General features: G+C 41.1%; 1 protein-coding gene across 5 annotated transcripts in view; it reads left to right on the top strand.

Annotated features, from left to right (window-relative positions):
- The window catches only part of usp6nl (USP6 N-terminal like), an 81,413-nt gene that overhangs the window by 46,880 nt on the left and 21,393 nt on the right, over positions 1 to 13,140 (top strand). For 4 of the 5 annotated variants that reach the window (XM_017411623.3, XM_037981137.1, XM_017411624.3 and 1 more), the window contains one exon: positions 7,953 to 8,026. In XM_017411623.3, the coding sequence (XP_017267112.1) occupies positions 7,953 to 8,026 (74 nt within the window). Of the gene's footprint in view, positions 1 to 92; positions 260 to 7,952; positions 8,027 to 13,140 lie in introns of those variants that run through there. The other variant, XM_017411622.3, reaches the window with a different exon arrangement.

The following is a 13,140-nucleotide window of genomic DNA, read 5'->3' as shown; positions in this document are numbered from 1 at the left end:
GAGGAATGTTACGAGTGGGATCCACTCCCTTCTGAAGTCAGATGTGTCCGTGTGCCGATTCCTGCCACAAACGGCAGCTTTGTGACAGCTGATCTCACTTCTCTCTGCCCCGCGCTTGGGTTTCCTCTCTCTCTGTGTTGCCACGGCGATGGCATGAGATAGCTCAGGTTGGTGTTTTTCGACACGTTAGACCCGGCTGAACTTTGACCCATGCCGACCAAGGCTTGTCTGGAGGATCCAGAGGATGGCTTGGAAAGAGGTAAAGAGAGACTCCGATCTGGTTTGTTTCCGTACAAAGATTAGAAGTTTTGATACGTCGTCTGGTTTGATCCGGTTTGTGTAATCTGCTGTGAAGTCACTGCAGCTTCTTTGTTTTATCTTGTTTGATTTATTTTACAAACGTATTGGCCTCAAACTTAGGTGCAAAGTTGGTGTTTGTGTGCTAATCTGAGTCCCAGATAAGTTGAAATATTTTGTCACGGTGTCACATCAGGTGTGGGCGATGTATTGTTTCCACAATCTCTTACTGATTTGGGCAAAAAAAAATCTTTCTAGTGGTTTTTGGAAGACAACAGAGTTCATGCTTGATTAACCAAGTTCCCTCAAACACAGTAACAATCTGTTGGCATATCAAACATACCAAAGTTTTAAATAAAGATGCTTCATGATCAGTTAATGCTCTGAATATGTGCTGGGAATGACTCTCAGCGATTACCACCACACTCAGACTGTGTTCTGGTTGTCCACTCATTCCCTATAAAGCGAGTCAGCCATTTTGATGTGGTGTTTAAAGTTTTAAGTGCACTTTTTCAGCCACTGTAGAAAGCTCTGGGAACATACACTACATCGGTGGACCATGACGCACTGTGGCCTGAGCTGCCACAGCAAGCTAACCGAGGCTAATGCTAACGTCTTATTGAAAATGCCTGCATTTGTTTATAGGTCTCTAGTGTAAAGTGGCTCGTCTCCTTCTCTGTCTGAGCTGAGAATTTATTCGAAAACGGATCCTAGATTTCAAAACGTTAATGTCTAAATATGAAACATGTTAAAGGTTTGTTTTAAATTACATCAACTGAGCTACAGTTTAATTGTTATAATGCTGTGGCTTGGTTTTATTATTTGCACACATGCTACAACTCTAAAAGCTGTTGTTCTGTATGGAAATAATTTGTAGAATATTATTAAATCTAACATGTAGTGTATTGAAGGATGGGATGTAGTTCCAGCTGCAGTCCAGATACAATACAACAACAAAGTGCAACGAGTGTGTATGTTGTGTTGTGGAGACAGACGATGTTAATTACTTGCCAGAGTATCTCAACCAAAACAAGTAAAACTGTTGTTCATCACCTCAAATTCAGATGTGTGTTTCCTCGTACCTTGCTGGTGTTTATTTCTGCAGCCCCTGACTGTGAATACACAGCCGACAATCACAAAGTACCTCTGCATTCAAGTAGTGTTAGATGTGCAAGAACACTAGGCTGTCCTCAATAGGTTTCTCATATTGATTGTTATTGTTTCTTTAGGTAAAACAAAAAATAATGAGTGAAATTTGTGAACAGCTGCCACATGGGTTTGTTACAAGAACAGTTGAAGTGATGGGAAACGGGTCAACAGTGGCGACGTCCGTTGGAGAGACATTTTGGATAAAGAAGTCCAACGCTTCTCATGTATTGGTCCAGATAAGATTTCTTCCTCTTTTGCGTTTAGCAGCAGATTCACTCTTACACTGCCTTCCTCCTAAACACCTTCTCTGAGACTCGACTACAGCCAACCAGCTTCCACGTCGTTTTCAATACTTTCAGCCGAGGACTTTGTTTACATTGAGTGTAAACCCGCATATCAGACTAGCTGGAAAGCTACTGGAGTAAACTCCTTCAAACTGCTTCATTTCATACAGTTCGAGCTAACTTTCTTCACGTTTGCAGCGAGCACCTCTAATGTTCCTCCCAGCCGCTGCCTGTGTTGCAGCTCTGTGCACAAACGCCAGATGATGTCACCTCAGCAGCAGCAAAGTGACGCCAGTGCGCACGCTCAACAGCAAACCTTTATGAGCTAACACTTTGCTTTCAAATGTGAAGCTCTGACGACAGAATGCAGCTTTTGTACCAGAATAGCAGACAGGAGGGGGGGGGGCTTTCTCTGAGACGTCTGTTCTTGTTTTATACACTAAGAACTAACGCACTGTTTCAAAGTCTTAAAGGTTGGACCAGACTGTCAACGAAAACACGATTTGGTTCATCTGTGTTGTTGAGAGAGATTAGGACAGTTGCAGAAGTTTCAAAGAGGATGTTTCAGTTCACGTGTTTCACGGGTTTTGTGGTGGATTTGTTTGTCGGGTTTTTTGCAGGACAGTCAAGAGTTCTGCAGCGAGGGCCAAAATAATAAGCTGAGAAGTGGATCAGACTTTGCTGTTGGGTCTGGTAGAGGTGTGCCCATCATCAGACTGCTTTATTTCAGCATTATTACTCTCAGCTGGATTGTCTATAAAGAGTTAGTTTGGACAGACCCAAAAGTGAGAACTTGTCCAGCTTTAAAACTAATATTTTCAAAGATTAAACCAAAAAATGTAGTGAATCTGAAAATAAAATGCTAACTATTTGAAGTGCAGTGTATCACAAATACCCAGCCAGACAATGAGGTGCATTAAAAAAAAGTAATAATTTAAAGGTACGCCTCTTTCTTCCTTTAGTAAATCCTAAAATCTGATAAATTTTCTTATTAAATCTTGTCTCTTTATTTCCCAAAGCTTGGCTGAAACTGAGTTTGAAAGAGTAACCATTTGAAAGAGCAAATCATTAGCCTTTTTCTGTAAATTGTTTTTAAAATACTACATATGAGTTGAGATGCATGTTCCATGTTCTTTTTTTTTTATTAATTAGGAGAAAAATCGACTGCACGCTGACAAGATATTTCAGAACGTGCTTTCAGTGCGTTCATCCTTTACAGAAAATCAGACATCTTTGTTCAAGTTTGGTTTAAAAAAATAAGAAAATCTGTACTAAGATATGCAGAGTAAACTAGAAAAGTACATGCAGCATTTCTACCTCTTTTTTTTAAATGTCAGGCTGCCGCAAACCTGGTGAAAAGGCCGAAGTGTTAGAGAAGTGAAAAGCTCCACTTCAGATTTCTGCTGCGCAAACTTCCACATCCAGTTCACCTGAAAGCGAGCCCGAATAAAACCCGTCAGGTCCTGTTTTTATTTGAAAATCACGCACGCCACACCACGACCGGTGCACGGTTTATTGGAGCTGGGCGTCAGCCGAAGAAGAGAAGGAAGAGCCGAACTGAGTGAAGCACGAATCGGCAAAATGAGTTCCTTTCCACTCGGCTCCCCCGCTGTTATTATTGTTGTTTTTCTCGTCTCCGGAGTCAATGAGAGGCCAGGAGGAGGAAGATAGGACCATTTTAAAGGATGGAGAGGTTGTAACACGTCAGGACTTTCTAACATGAAGAACAAAAAGAGCTCATTACAGCAGCTGGAAGAGGAAATGAGGAACCGTGTGGTTAATCTAGTCATTATTGTTGTATTGGAACAGAAACAAACCCAGGCAACAATACTTCCTGTCACATGACCCACACCAGCCCAGTCATTATCTGGAGCCATCTATTTGCACTTATCTTTCATTTCCTCGTTAGCGTTTTCCCATTAACACTAGTTTGAGTCTGGTTGGTTTATTCTTTGCTGTTAGGACGCCTAAGAAGCTGAAAATCATAATTAAAGTCGTTTCAGGCGAAGTTGCCTGTCAGCTTCCTCTCTGACATCACCCGTTTGATAGTCGAACCGTAAACGGGAAGCAGCACCTGCGTGATGCTGCGGTTGGACGAAACAGCTCCGGCTCCTCCTGAAGGAGGGTGGGGGGGAGGGTGACTGACGGGGACATTTTATCCACAGCAGGACGGGGACATCTCCCTCACCGCTGGGGACCGGCTGGTTGTGGGGGAGGGGGAGGTGAAAGGTCAGCTCCCTGTGGGGGGGTGGAGGTTTAATCTTTAATGAACGACGACTGAGTCCTCTTCCAAAGGTCGACTCTACACTCAGGTTCTGTTGGCCCAGACATGACGGTGAAGGATTCTTAAAAGATTAACAAACGTTTTATGTAATTTTGTCCCTGATGATCGTCGGTGGTTAAAAGTTTATTTTAATGAAAACAAAAACCACCTCCTTGAATTTCTTTTACAGCTCTGTGACAGTAAAGGATCTTTAAAATATAAATAAAACATTTTGCTACGCTATCTTCAAGGTGTAGCTCAGCCATTTTGAAGTGGAGTTCTGTGTATAAGGCATGAGTAGTTAATATCTTACCTGTTGTAGATAGGATTGACGAGCCAAAAGCTTCTCTGAGTGAAACTAGGACCAAAGTGGATTGCTGCCATTTTAAAATGGCTTTAATCTCCAACAACTCAGACAGGTTCAGTTCAGAAATCTGCAAGAATTGTTTAAAACCTTTAGCTCTAGATTTGGATCGTCCTAAGTACCTTTCCAGGAGTCAGGCCTCTAAATGAATGTCTGCAACCATTACCCTCATGTGTTCACATTGGCTCCACTTAATGTTAAGTACAGGAATGTCAAGGCCTCATAGATGAAACATCCTGTTAGTTTCACATCTTTAAAAAAAAACAAAAAAAAAACTACACCAAGAGCTCCGAGGCTACAAATAAAACCCCCAATCTTCATCTTGGACATCGTTGTGACCTATGAAGCATAAAACCTCAACTAACAGCTTCAGCTCGGTTCCTGGACTACAGAGCCGTCTCTAAAGGAATCAGTATTGAATCAGAAACTTTGGTCTGCTTGAGTGGAAAGAAAAGACCAAACCCCAATTCTTGTCCGGTTCTTCTGCCCTCACTATGGGAACCACAAGGCCTCCTGGGGCCAAATTCCCAGAAGGAATTTAGAAAAACAAAAACAAAACAAGTCTTGACTGTATTTGTTTGTTTGTCCTCGAACAGTTTTTCGCCCGCTGTTTGTGCTCTTGGCAGCGTTTCCCTGACACACACACACACACACCATCCCGTCATAAAAATGCCAGCCAGCTCAACGAGGAGCATGTTTGTTGGGAGCATTTCGGAAATTCATGTAAAGCCTTTCCTCCCGTTGAACCCCAGAGACCCAGAGAGGAAGTCAGAGAATGACTGGAGTCAAATAAAAAGCCCAAAAAGCAGCCAAACAAAAGGAGTCCCAGCTATTACACAACAGTTGGAAGTAAAGTGAAGAAGAGCTAGTTTGACATCATTCCATTCATTGTTTATTTGTGTAGGGACAAGCATGAAAAAATACTGTGCACTGTTACATTTAAGGCTCCAGCATACACCCATAAGATGTGAAGAAGTCTGTTCGTGGTCACGTGGTTGTGAGACATTCGTTTTCGCACACACCTCTCAGTCCACGAGACACTCGGATCCGAGCTCCCAGGAAGCTCCTCCCTCCTCCTGTCCTTGTACAGAGTATTTGGTTCCCTTACCGTGACCATGTGTTTATTAAACCGACAGAGACGGTCGTAGCCACGAGGTCACAAAGTTGGCTCTCATTCACGTGGTCGCGTGATTAAAAATGGGGGCGTGGGGGTCGCTTCATGCGCTACCTTTTTTTACAACTTGTGTGGCAGAAAGTGGAGTCCTGCGCTTTCGTTCCGCACCTAAATGTTCAGCGTGTGTACGGGTTTAAACCAGCACTGCGCTCAGTTCGGTACGTGTCCGTGCCAAACCGAAAGGCCTGAACAAGCCTTTTGTGAATTTCATTTGAAGTTCCCCTGATCTATAGCTTATGTGTGAACGCTTGGATGAGTTTAACAGACAACAGAATATTTCTTCTTGGTAAAATGTGAATATTCAGAGCTCCAAGTTAAATCCACCACCAATAAAATGTTTTATTTGACTGATGTTGGTGTTCAGATAGAACTGTTGGCTCACTTTAAGGACACAGTATTAATAAACGTAACCATTCTAATTCACTAAATTAGTTTTTGTAACTTTAAAACTACTGACAGACACAGTTGAGTAGAACAAGGTTAATAGATCTGATTCCTCAATGTCACAGTTGATGATCTTCATCATCTTTACCTTAAGGTTTAAACGGTGTGAGTATTTGTTTTGGAGGTATTTCAGGTTTGTATAGAGGTGAGGTTTTGTACACGTAAATAAAACCTTCAAATGTTCAGGTGTTCTGAGCCAAAGTGTCTCTTTGGGGCTCCCTGCCAGCTTCTCCTCACTTTTGCTGCCGTGATTTATTATTTGCCTCCATTAGTACACGCTGCAGACCGGATTCAGCATAAACACAACATGACCCCACTTCGTAAAATGTGTGTTGGAAGCGCCTCACAGTTGGCGGCGTCAGGAAGTGTGTGTGTGTGTAAACTGTTGTTGGAAGCGCTGATTTCCAGTCCTAGCGAACATTAGAGGAGCGGGAGGAGCTCGAGCACTTTCTAAAGGCGCTCCTGTCATTCTCTCAGGCTGAGGTCAGGCTTTTCTCTCACTGGTTTAGATAGTGTGTGTGTGTGTGTGTGTGTGTGTGTGTGTGTTCTTGGCTCTCGGAGCTGGAATAATACAAAGCATGTCTGTGATGACAGAATAGCAAGCTGATGTGTCAACACTGAGGGTTCTCAGAAACTGTAATCATTGAAGACAGGGAAAAAAAGACCATTTTTTGTCGGTTTTTCCCCAACAGAATTGATTACCATTTTTAACGAGTTATTTCCTTTTTCTGTTTGGAATAAAGCTGATGTTGACATGTTTGGTTAGTTGCTGGTCAGGAGGGTTTTATGGTCACTTTTAGCAGAATAGCTCTACAGCATCAGTTCATCTCGGTGGCCAGTAAAACGGTTAACAAGCTGAGGGTTGGACTAAAGAGGTGCAAATAAATAAACTAGTTAAGGAGAACAGAAGCACTCACAGTTTACTTGTGTGAAAATGACTCGAACTGTTTACAAGCTCTTAAGCACTCTTCCACTTATCCCTTCATAACACAGCAGTGTGGAAACTGATTCGTTTGATAAATGTCATATGAGTTGCACACCAGATTATGGTCAAAATCTGTTAAACTGAATGCCTGTGCTTGTATAGTTACATAAGATGTATGTACGCTTTATAGCTCTCAAATGGCTTTTTGTTCAATTTTCTCTCCAAAAACCTGAAATTGTGCCACAGTTTTTTACTATCAGACCACAAATAAAAGAAGAATAAAGTGCATAAAGTAAAACAAACGGTTTACTGATAGTTGCTGGACTGTAAAAAAACATAAAGCTAACTTTGGAAAAAGCGTCCCTAGTTGAAGACAAGCTGTCCATGGTGCCAATTAATGCTGTCCTGATTCACAAATGAGGCAAAACTTTAAGATTTTCTGTTGCCATTTACCTTACGGTGCATTCATGGACCAAATGAGAACAATAAAAAACGTGTTTTTCAGTTTCATATTGTCCAAGGTGCAAGTTAGATTTGAACATTTTTCTCCTTTGTGAACAAAAGCATGTTTGGAGAGAAGATCTGAACCACCGTTCGACACAGGAGTAGGAGCATCATGATCTGGGCTTGGCTTCCAGCTAGCAATAAATGGGACCATTTTCTTGGTAGAAGGATGAAATATTCTGTTAAAACACATTACTTAAAGGAAACAAACATGCCATAAGCTAATAAAGCTTAAGATAATCAGGACGGCATCAGAACAAGATAATAAGATAATATTTAATAATCCACTGCATCAGAACATACAAGCTGAAGCTTTGAGTCACGTGCCATTTTAAGATAATCAAAAACCAAAGAAACAAACAAGTATTATGTAAAGCTTGAAGATTATCCTGAATTTTGGACACCACCGTGATGTTTATTGTGTCAAATTTGACTTGAGTTGTTTTTTTGTTCATGCTACAACCCAGAGATTTATCAGTTTGGTTCGTTTTGCAGCTTGTGAAACCATCGTTCATGTTCGTCTTCTTTGTCTCTTATTTGATCTCCAGCGTCTGACACGGAGCAGGATGCTGCACTGAAACTCGACCAGGAGCGGGCCGATATCGTCGCCAAATATGACAAGGTAAAAACAGAAAACTCTTCCCAGTCAGCAGGAAACTGTAGTCTTGAACAATAATTGTGGTTCTCAACACTCACTCACGCTGAGACTCTCCCTCCGTAAATCAGCGCCTCATTCCCCGTGAACCACAGTCACAAAACGCAACAAACTGCATCTGCCGCGTTTCACAAAGCTGCTGTTAACCTGTGAAATGCAGCGTTCTTCGCTGAAACCTCGGTGGCTGCCGGTGGAAATGAGGATGTAAATTATGCGTGAAAAAGGCACCTTGATGGTTGGCTCTGTGAGCCGCACGGCATCTGTGCCACGAGGGCAGAAATCATTGTGAATCTGTCCAGAGAGGGAGGAGAGACATGCTGCTAAATGTTCATTACACTGAGTGACGGGGTAATGTGATGTCACACACGGAAAGCTTTGATTGGCTGAAATCTAGGAGGGCGGAGTTAATCAAAAACTCTCCTTTCTCCCATCACAGATTGTAGTCCAGAGAAATCAAAACAAAAATGGGGAAAAAGTTCAAATTTAGGTTTTAGCAATTGTTTAAATACATTAAGGCTACATTAAAGGAGCATTCCACCTCTTTTGAACTTAACGAATATTTCATTTTTCAGGTCTAAATGTCTGCTAGATAAATATTAACACCATTATTTTTTTTTTAAATGCTAAATTTATGTTACATAAGTTACTTAAGAATCTTGTGTTTTTGGTTTGTCGAATTATACGTTCAAAAATGTTTCATAGTATTTTATTTTTTCAGTTTTTTATTAAACAAATGTGGGGAAAATTAACCATTTAAAAATGTATTTTATTAATATTATTACTAACAGTAATGCATTGACTTTTTGGGTGCCTTTCAAAAACGATCAACAAAACACTTTAAATCAGATAAGGCTTTGTAAAGACTTTACTTCATTCCAATTAAACTTGAAGTTTCTTATATTTAGTAAGTATTAAAAATCACATAGCAGCGTTTTTGTTGTTGAAATTCTTGAGCACCAAGTTAGTGATTGACACATTTCTGTATCTGTGTGTTTATTTCTCAAGTTTTTGTTGACATTTTTTAATGAATTTTTAAAAAATGCACTTCTATTAGTTAGAAAATATGAGTGTTTGGTTGTTTGTTTTTATTAGGGAGGATCAGAAATGTTGTATTTCTTTGTAAAAAGTCAAACTTTCCAGCTGCTTCTCTTTCAGCCTCGTCTTTTCTATCTATATTTAGGTCAGTCTGACAGCCAGGCGGCTTCAGCAGAAGGTGCTCGCTCCGTAAAATGAGTCGTTTTAATTCTGCCCAGCAGGCCGCCCAATCAAGCTGCCTCATTAGGAGTTAGGAGACCATGGAGAGCCGCGGTGACGGAGGCGGCTGTTTGAGGGGTTCTGCTAACACAGTCCACTCGTGTTCGTTGGCGTTTCACAACAAACAGCTTTCATTTGTGGATATAAAACAGGATTTCTTGCTTTTCGAGATGTAAACGGTTCGTTTCCAAACAATTCATCTGCTCGAGTCTGACTTAAACATTTTGTTTCTGTCATCAGTCAAATTGAATTGACATTCAGTTGTTTTAAAGTGCTCACAACCTGCTGTTATAAAGGAATTAGTTTAGTAGATGAGAAGAGAGGAATCAGGTTAAAGAACCACTGATTGTTGTTGTTCTGCCCCGCCCCGATTCTGCTCTAAAACTGGCTTCAGGTCAGCATCTTCCTGTCGTCGACGGGATTTATGGGATTTAAGGGACCTGCACAGATGTGGTGGTTTGTGGTTCAAACATGTGAGAGTTATTTCTTCATGTGGGGAGTTTCTGGTTCTGATGCTGGGTGGTCACTCGGGAAGGAGGTGAATTTTTAGATCGTTTCCACCTCAACATCTGGCTGTCAGACTGACCTGTGGAACCACAGCCAGCCTTTCATGTCTGACGGTTATTTTAAAGATGGAGGAGGAACAGAACAGTCACTGTTTAACAAAGCATGAAGCTCATACGTGTACGATTTTTAACGTTTTTTCAGCCACGTCTACACTACTCCTTATGTTTTTTGTTTTTTTTCTGGTAACATTCTGAACAAAATGTTGAACTATCCATACTGTGTGACTGGGTGGCGAGGACACCCACATTAATGAGGACATTCTGAGCTCAGCTAGAATGTTTGTCAAAACAATCCCAGCTTGTTTTTTAGATAAAAGTTGCTGTTAACTTTTTTAATCACCTATTTAAACTTTAAAGCACAGCACTCCGTTCCTCGGCGGCCGCTCTCATGCATGTTTTAGACGTGTTCTTGCTTTAAAACACCTGGTTTAAATAAATGACTTGTTTCCCTGCTCCTGGAGAACTTGATGATTCGGTGAGGAGGTAATTAAACCCTTTGAATCAGGTGTGTTTGAGCAGAAAAACCTCAAACTTCCAGGACAGCAGCCCTCAAATCCTGGAGTTTGACACCTCTGCTTTAAAGCAAGACTAACGTGAACTTTTTTTTTTTTTTTTTTTTTGTAAAAGCATCTCCACTGTTGTTTTGGTTTCTAAAGCACAAAGTGAACGTGCACGGAACAGGCAGCTACTGAAAAACTTTGTATTTTGAGTCCACATGGAGACACTAAAAACTGGGTTTGAAACTGAAACTTTTAAAGTGAGGGTGGGGACTTAATGTTAAATCACATCAGATTATATGAAGATATGAGACAAAATATTTAGTATGACTGATTAAAAAGGTTTATTTTTTGTTATTTAGATGTAAAATAAACATTTTTCTATGTTTTCATAAGTACATGTGATAACTAACTCCATCTCAGATGATACTAATGTGGTACTTGTTTTCAATTATAAATCAACCCTGTTTCTTTATTTTGTTGGTTTTTGTTACCTATTATGACTTTATCTGGTATTCACACCTACCCGGTCAGCACTGGTAGTCCTTATGGAGCCCAAAGCCCTTTTCTAATACATTGGATTGTCATTTATGGGCTTGGGTCAGGTTTAGGTTTAGGGTCAGGGTTAGGCTACAGGAATGACAGGAAGTCAATACAATGCCCTAATGAGGAGAGAAAGCTTGTGTCTGTTTGTTTATACTCTTTGGCGTAACACATCAGGGCTGTGTTCTTGGTCCTTTCTGAGTCATTCTGTTCACCCATACGTCCATCTTTTTAGGCTAAGGTTATTATGTATGGTATAAGGAAACACACTTGGGGTTTTTTTGTAGTTGATTTACCTATCTAAAGAGAAGATGCCTTCTCTTTGAGCTGCCTTTGGTCATTCAGAAATGATCGGTTGAGTCACATGTTGGAAAGATGTACGTTTTTTTTTTTTAAAAAGCCACCCTTGTGGTGCCAAAGGAGGCATGGAGTGGGACTCTGTGGGGTTGGCATGAAGCGATTTGAGTGCTATTCAAAAAATGAAGATAGTATATTGAGGATTTGGGATCCGTCTCTGACAAAACCGCTTCTAACCAAATAAATCCGGGCTCTATAATTGGGTGAGGCGATGCTCTATTTCCCTATGTTGTTAAAACCGGTCCAGCTTCAATCTGCAGCTCGTCTTCACAATAAGGTTCAGATTTTCATATGGCACACTTTCAATTTAACAAAGAATCAAATCAATCAGATTTCAATCAGCATCTGTAGACTTTCTGTTTGTGCTTTTGCCCTTTATCCTTCAATCATCTCTGTTTTTTGCTGGTCCATGTGGGTAAATTAACCCGAGATGATTTTTTTTTCCCCCTGAAGCTGAGAGGTCAGACAGTGACGCAGGTGAGCGTCTGTCTGTTCATTTCACACCTGTTAATCTCTGCTCACACACACACACACACACCGCTTCCTTTCGTCTCATAAACATGCTCACGCCGACACATTTTCCCAAGGGCACCAGAGTCGGGCTCTTATAATCTATCAGCCAATCAAAGCCTGACTCTCTGCCCCAGAGGAACGTGGGTGGCATTTAATTTGGAGCTCGATCAGGAGCCAGTTTATATCAACCTGCATCAGACGCACGCCCACGCGCGGGTACGCAGTTTCTCTCTGCAGACGAGCCGACTCATTGTTTCAAGTTTTATAAAATATTCACAGCCTTCCAAATGACATCTGGAAACTGATAATCATCAATCAGAAAGTCGGTCCTGCCCAGTGAGAATCTGGAAATCAGATTAATCTAGGCGCTCGTGTGTCATACAGCCAATCGCAGGAGATGATTTAATTTGGAGGTTCGACACGGTGAAGTTGACGGATGTCTCTGATCATCTGATTGGGCTTTAGGATCAGCCTTGGTTCCTTTAAAAGGAGAACAAACATGCTATGATCTTGTCTCCAGTCACCTGATACAATCAGCCGTAGGTCCAACTGCTTTAGGACACATCCTGGTCTTTACGTTCCTCAGAAATGAACCCAACTCCAGCATCGCTGCACCGACGTACGCTGGGAGAGTGGAATATAAGATCAACCCATTTCTGAGTTTTCAGACCCCTTCAGGCGTCTGTGCCAAACAATAAAACCAAAGCAAGAGAAATGATTGCAACTCTAATAAAAAGAATGAAACAAAAAGAAGATGAGGATTTCTCTTGTGTTATCGTTGCAGTTTAAAGGTGGAGAGCCTGTTTGATATGATTAAAAATGGAGATTTTCTGCTGTGTTTGCGTGTGATATCCACATGCAGGTGGAATTTTTGGCGACAAGACAAGATACTCCTGAAAACACTCTCCAAAGTGGAGATTATTAAACGCTGTCATCTTCTGTCCTAGAAACCAAAACAACAACGTCTGTCTCAGTCCGTCCTGATCCTGAACACCATCAGGCTCTGACTGCTGGCTGAAACGGTTCATGCCTGAGATATCACTCTAAATCATGACAACGAAACAAAATAAAATAGCTGTGATTGTTTTGGCAACATTTTTAATCAATTAAAGCTTGTTTTTTCTCTTTATTTTTATACGTTATCAGTGTAGACGCACGGGTATTTCAGCGTTTTTGTTAGAATAAGTAAATTATGTCAATAAAACATGGTGTCAGTTTAAAACTAGTAGTGTAGACGTTGGCTCAATCAGTGACTGCTGCTCACCTTCAGGACAGCTGATTGATGAACCTCAGAAGATGGCATCTAGGTCAACAGAAGCAGAAAAATAGGCCTCAGTTGTCTTGTTTTCTG

This window comes from Kryptolebias marmoratus, linkage group LG18 (genome assembly GCF_001649575.2).
Source record: "Kryptolebias marmoratus isolate JLee-2015 linkage group LG18, ASM164957v2, whole genome shotgun sequence".
NCBI lineage: Eukaryota > Metazoa > Chordata > Actinopteri > Cyprinodontiformes > Rivulidae > Kryptolebias > Kryptolebias marmoratus.
This window is presented reverse-complemented; position numbering and strand designations above follow the sequence as displayed.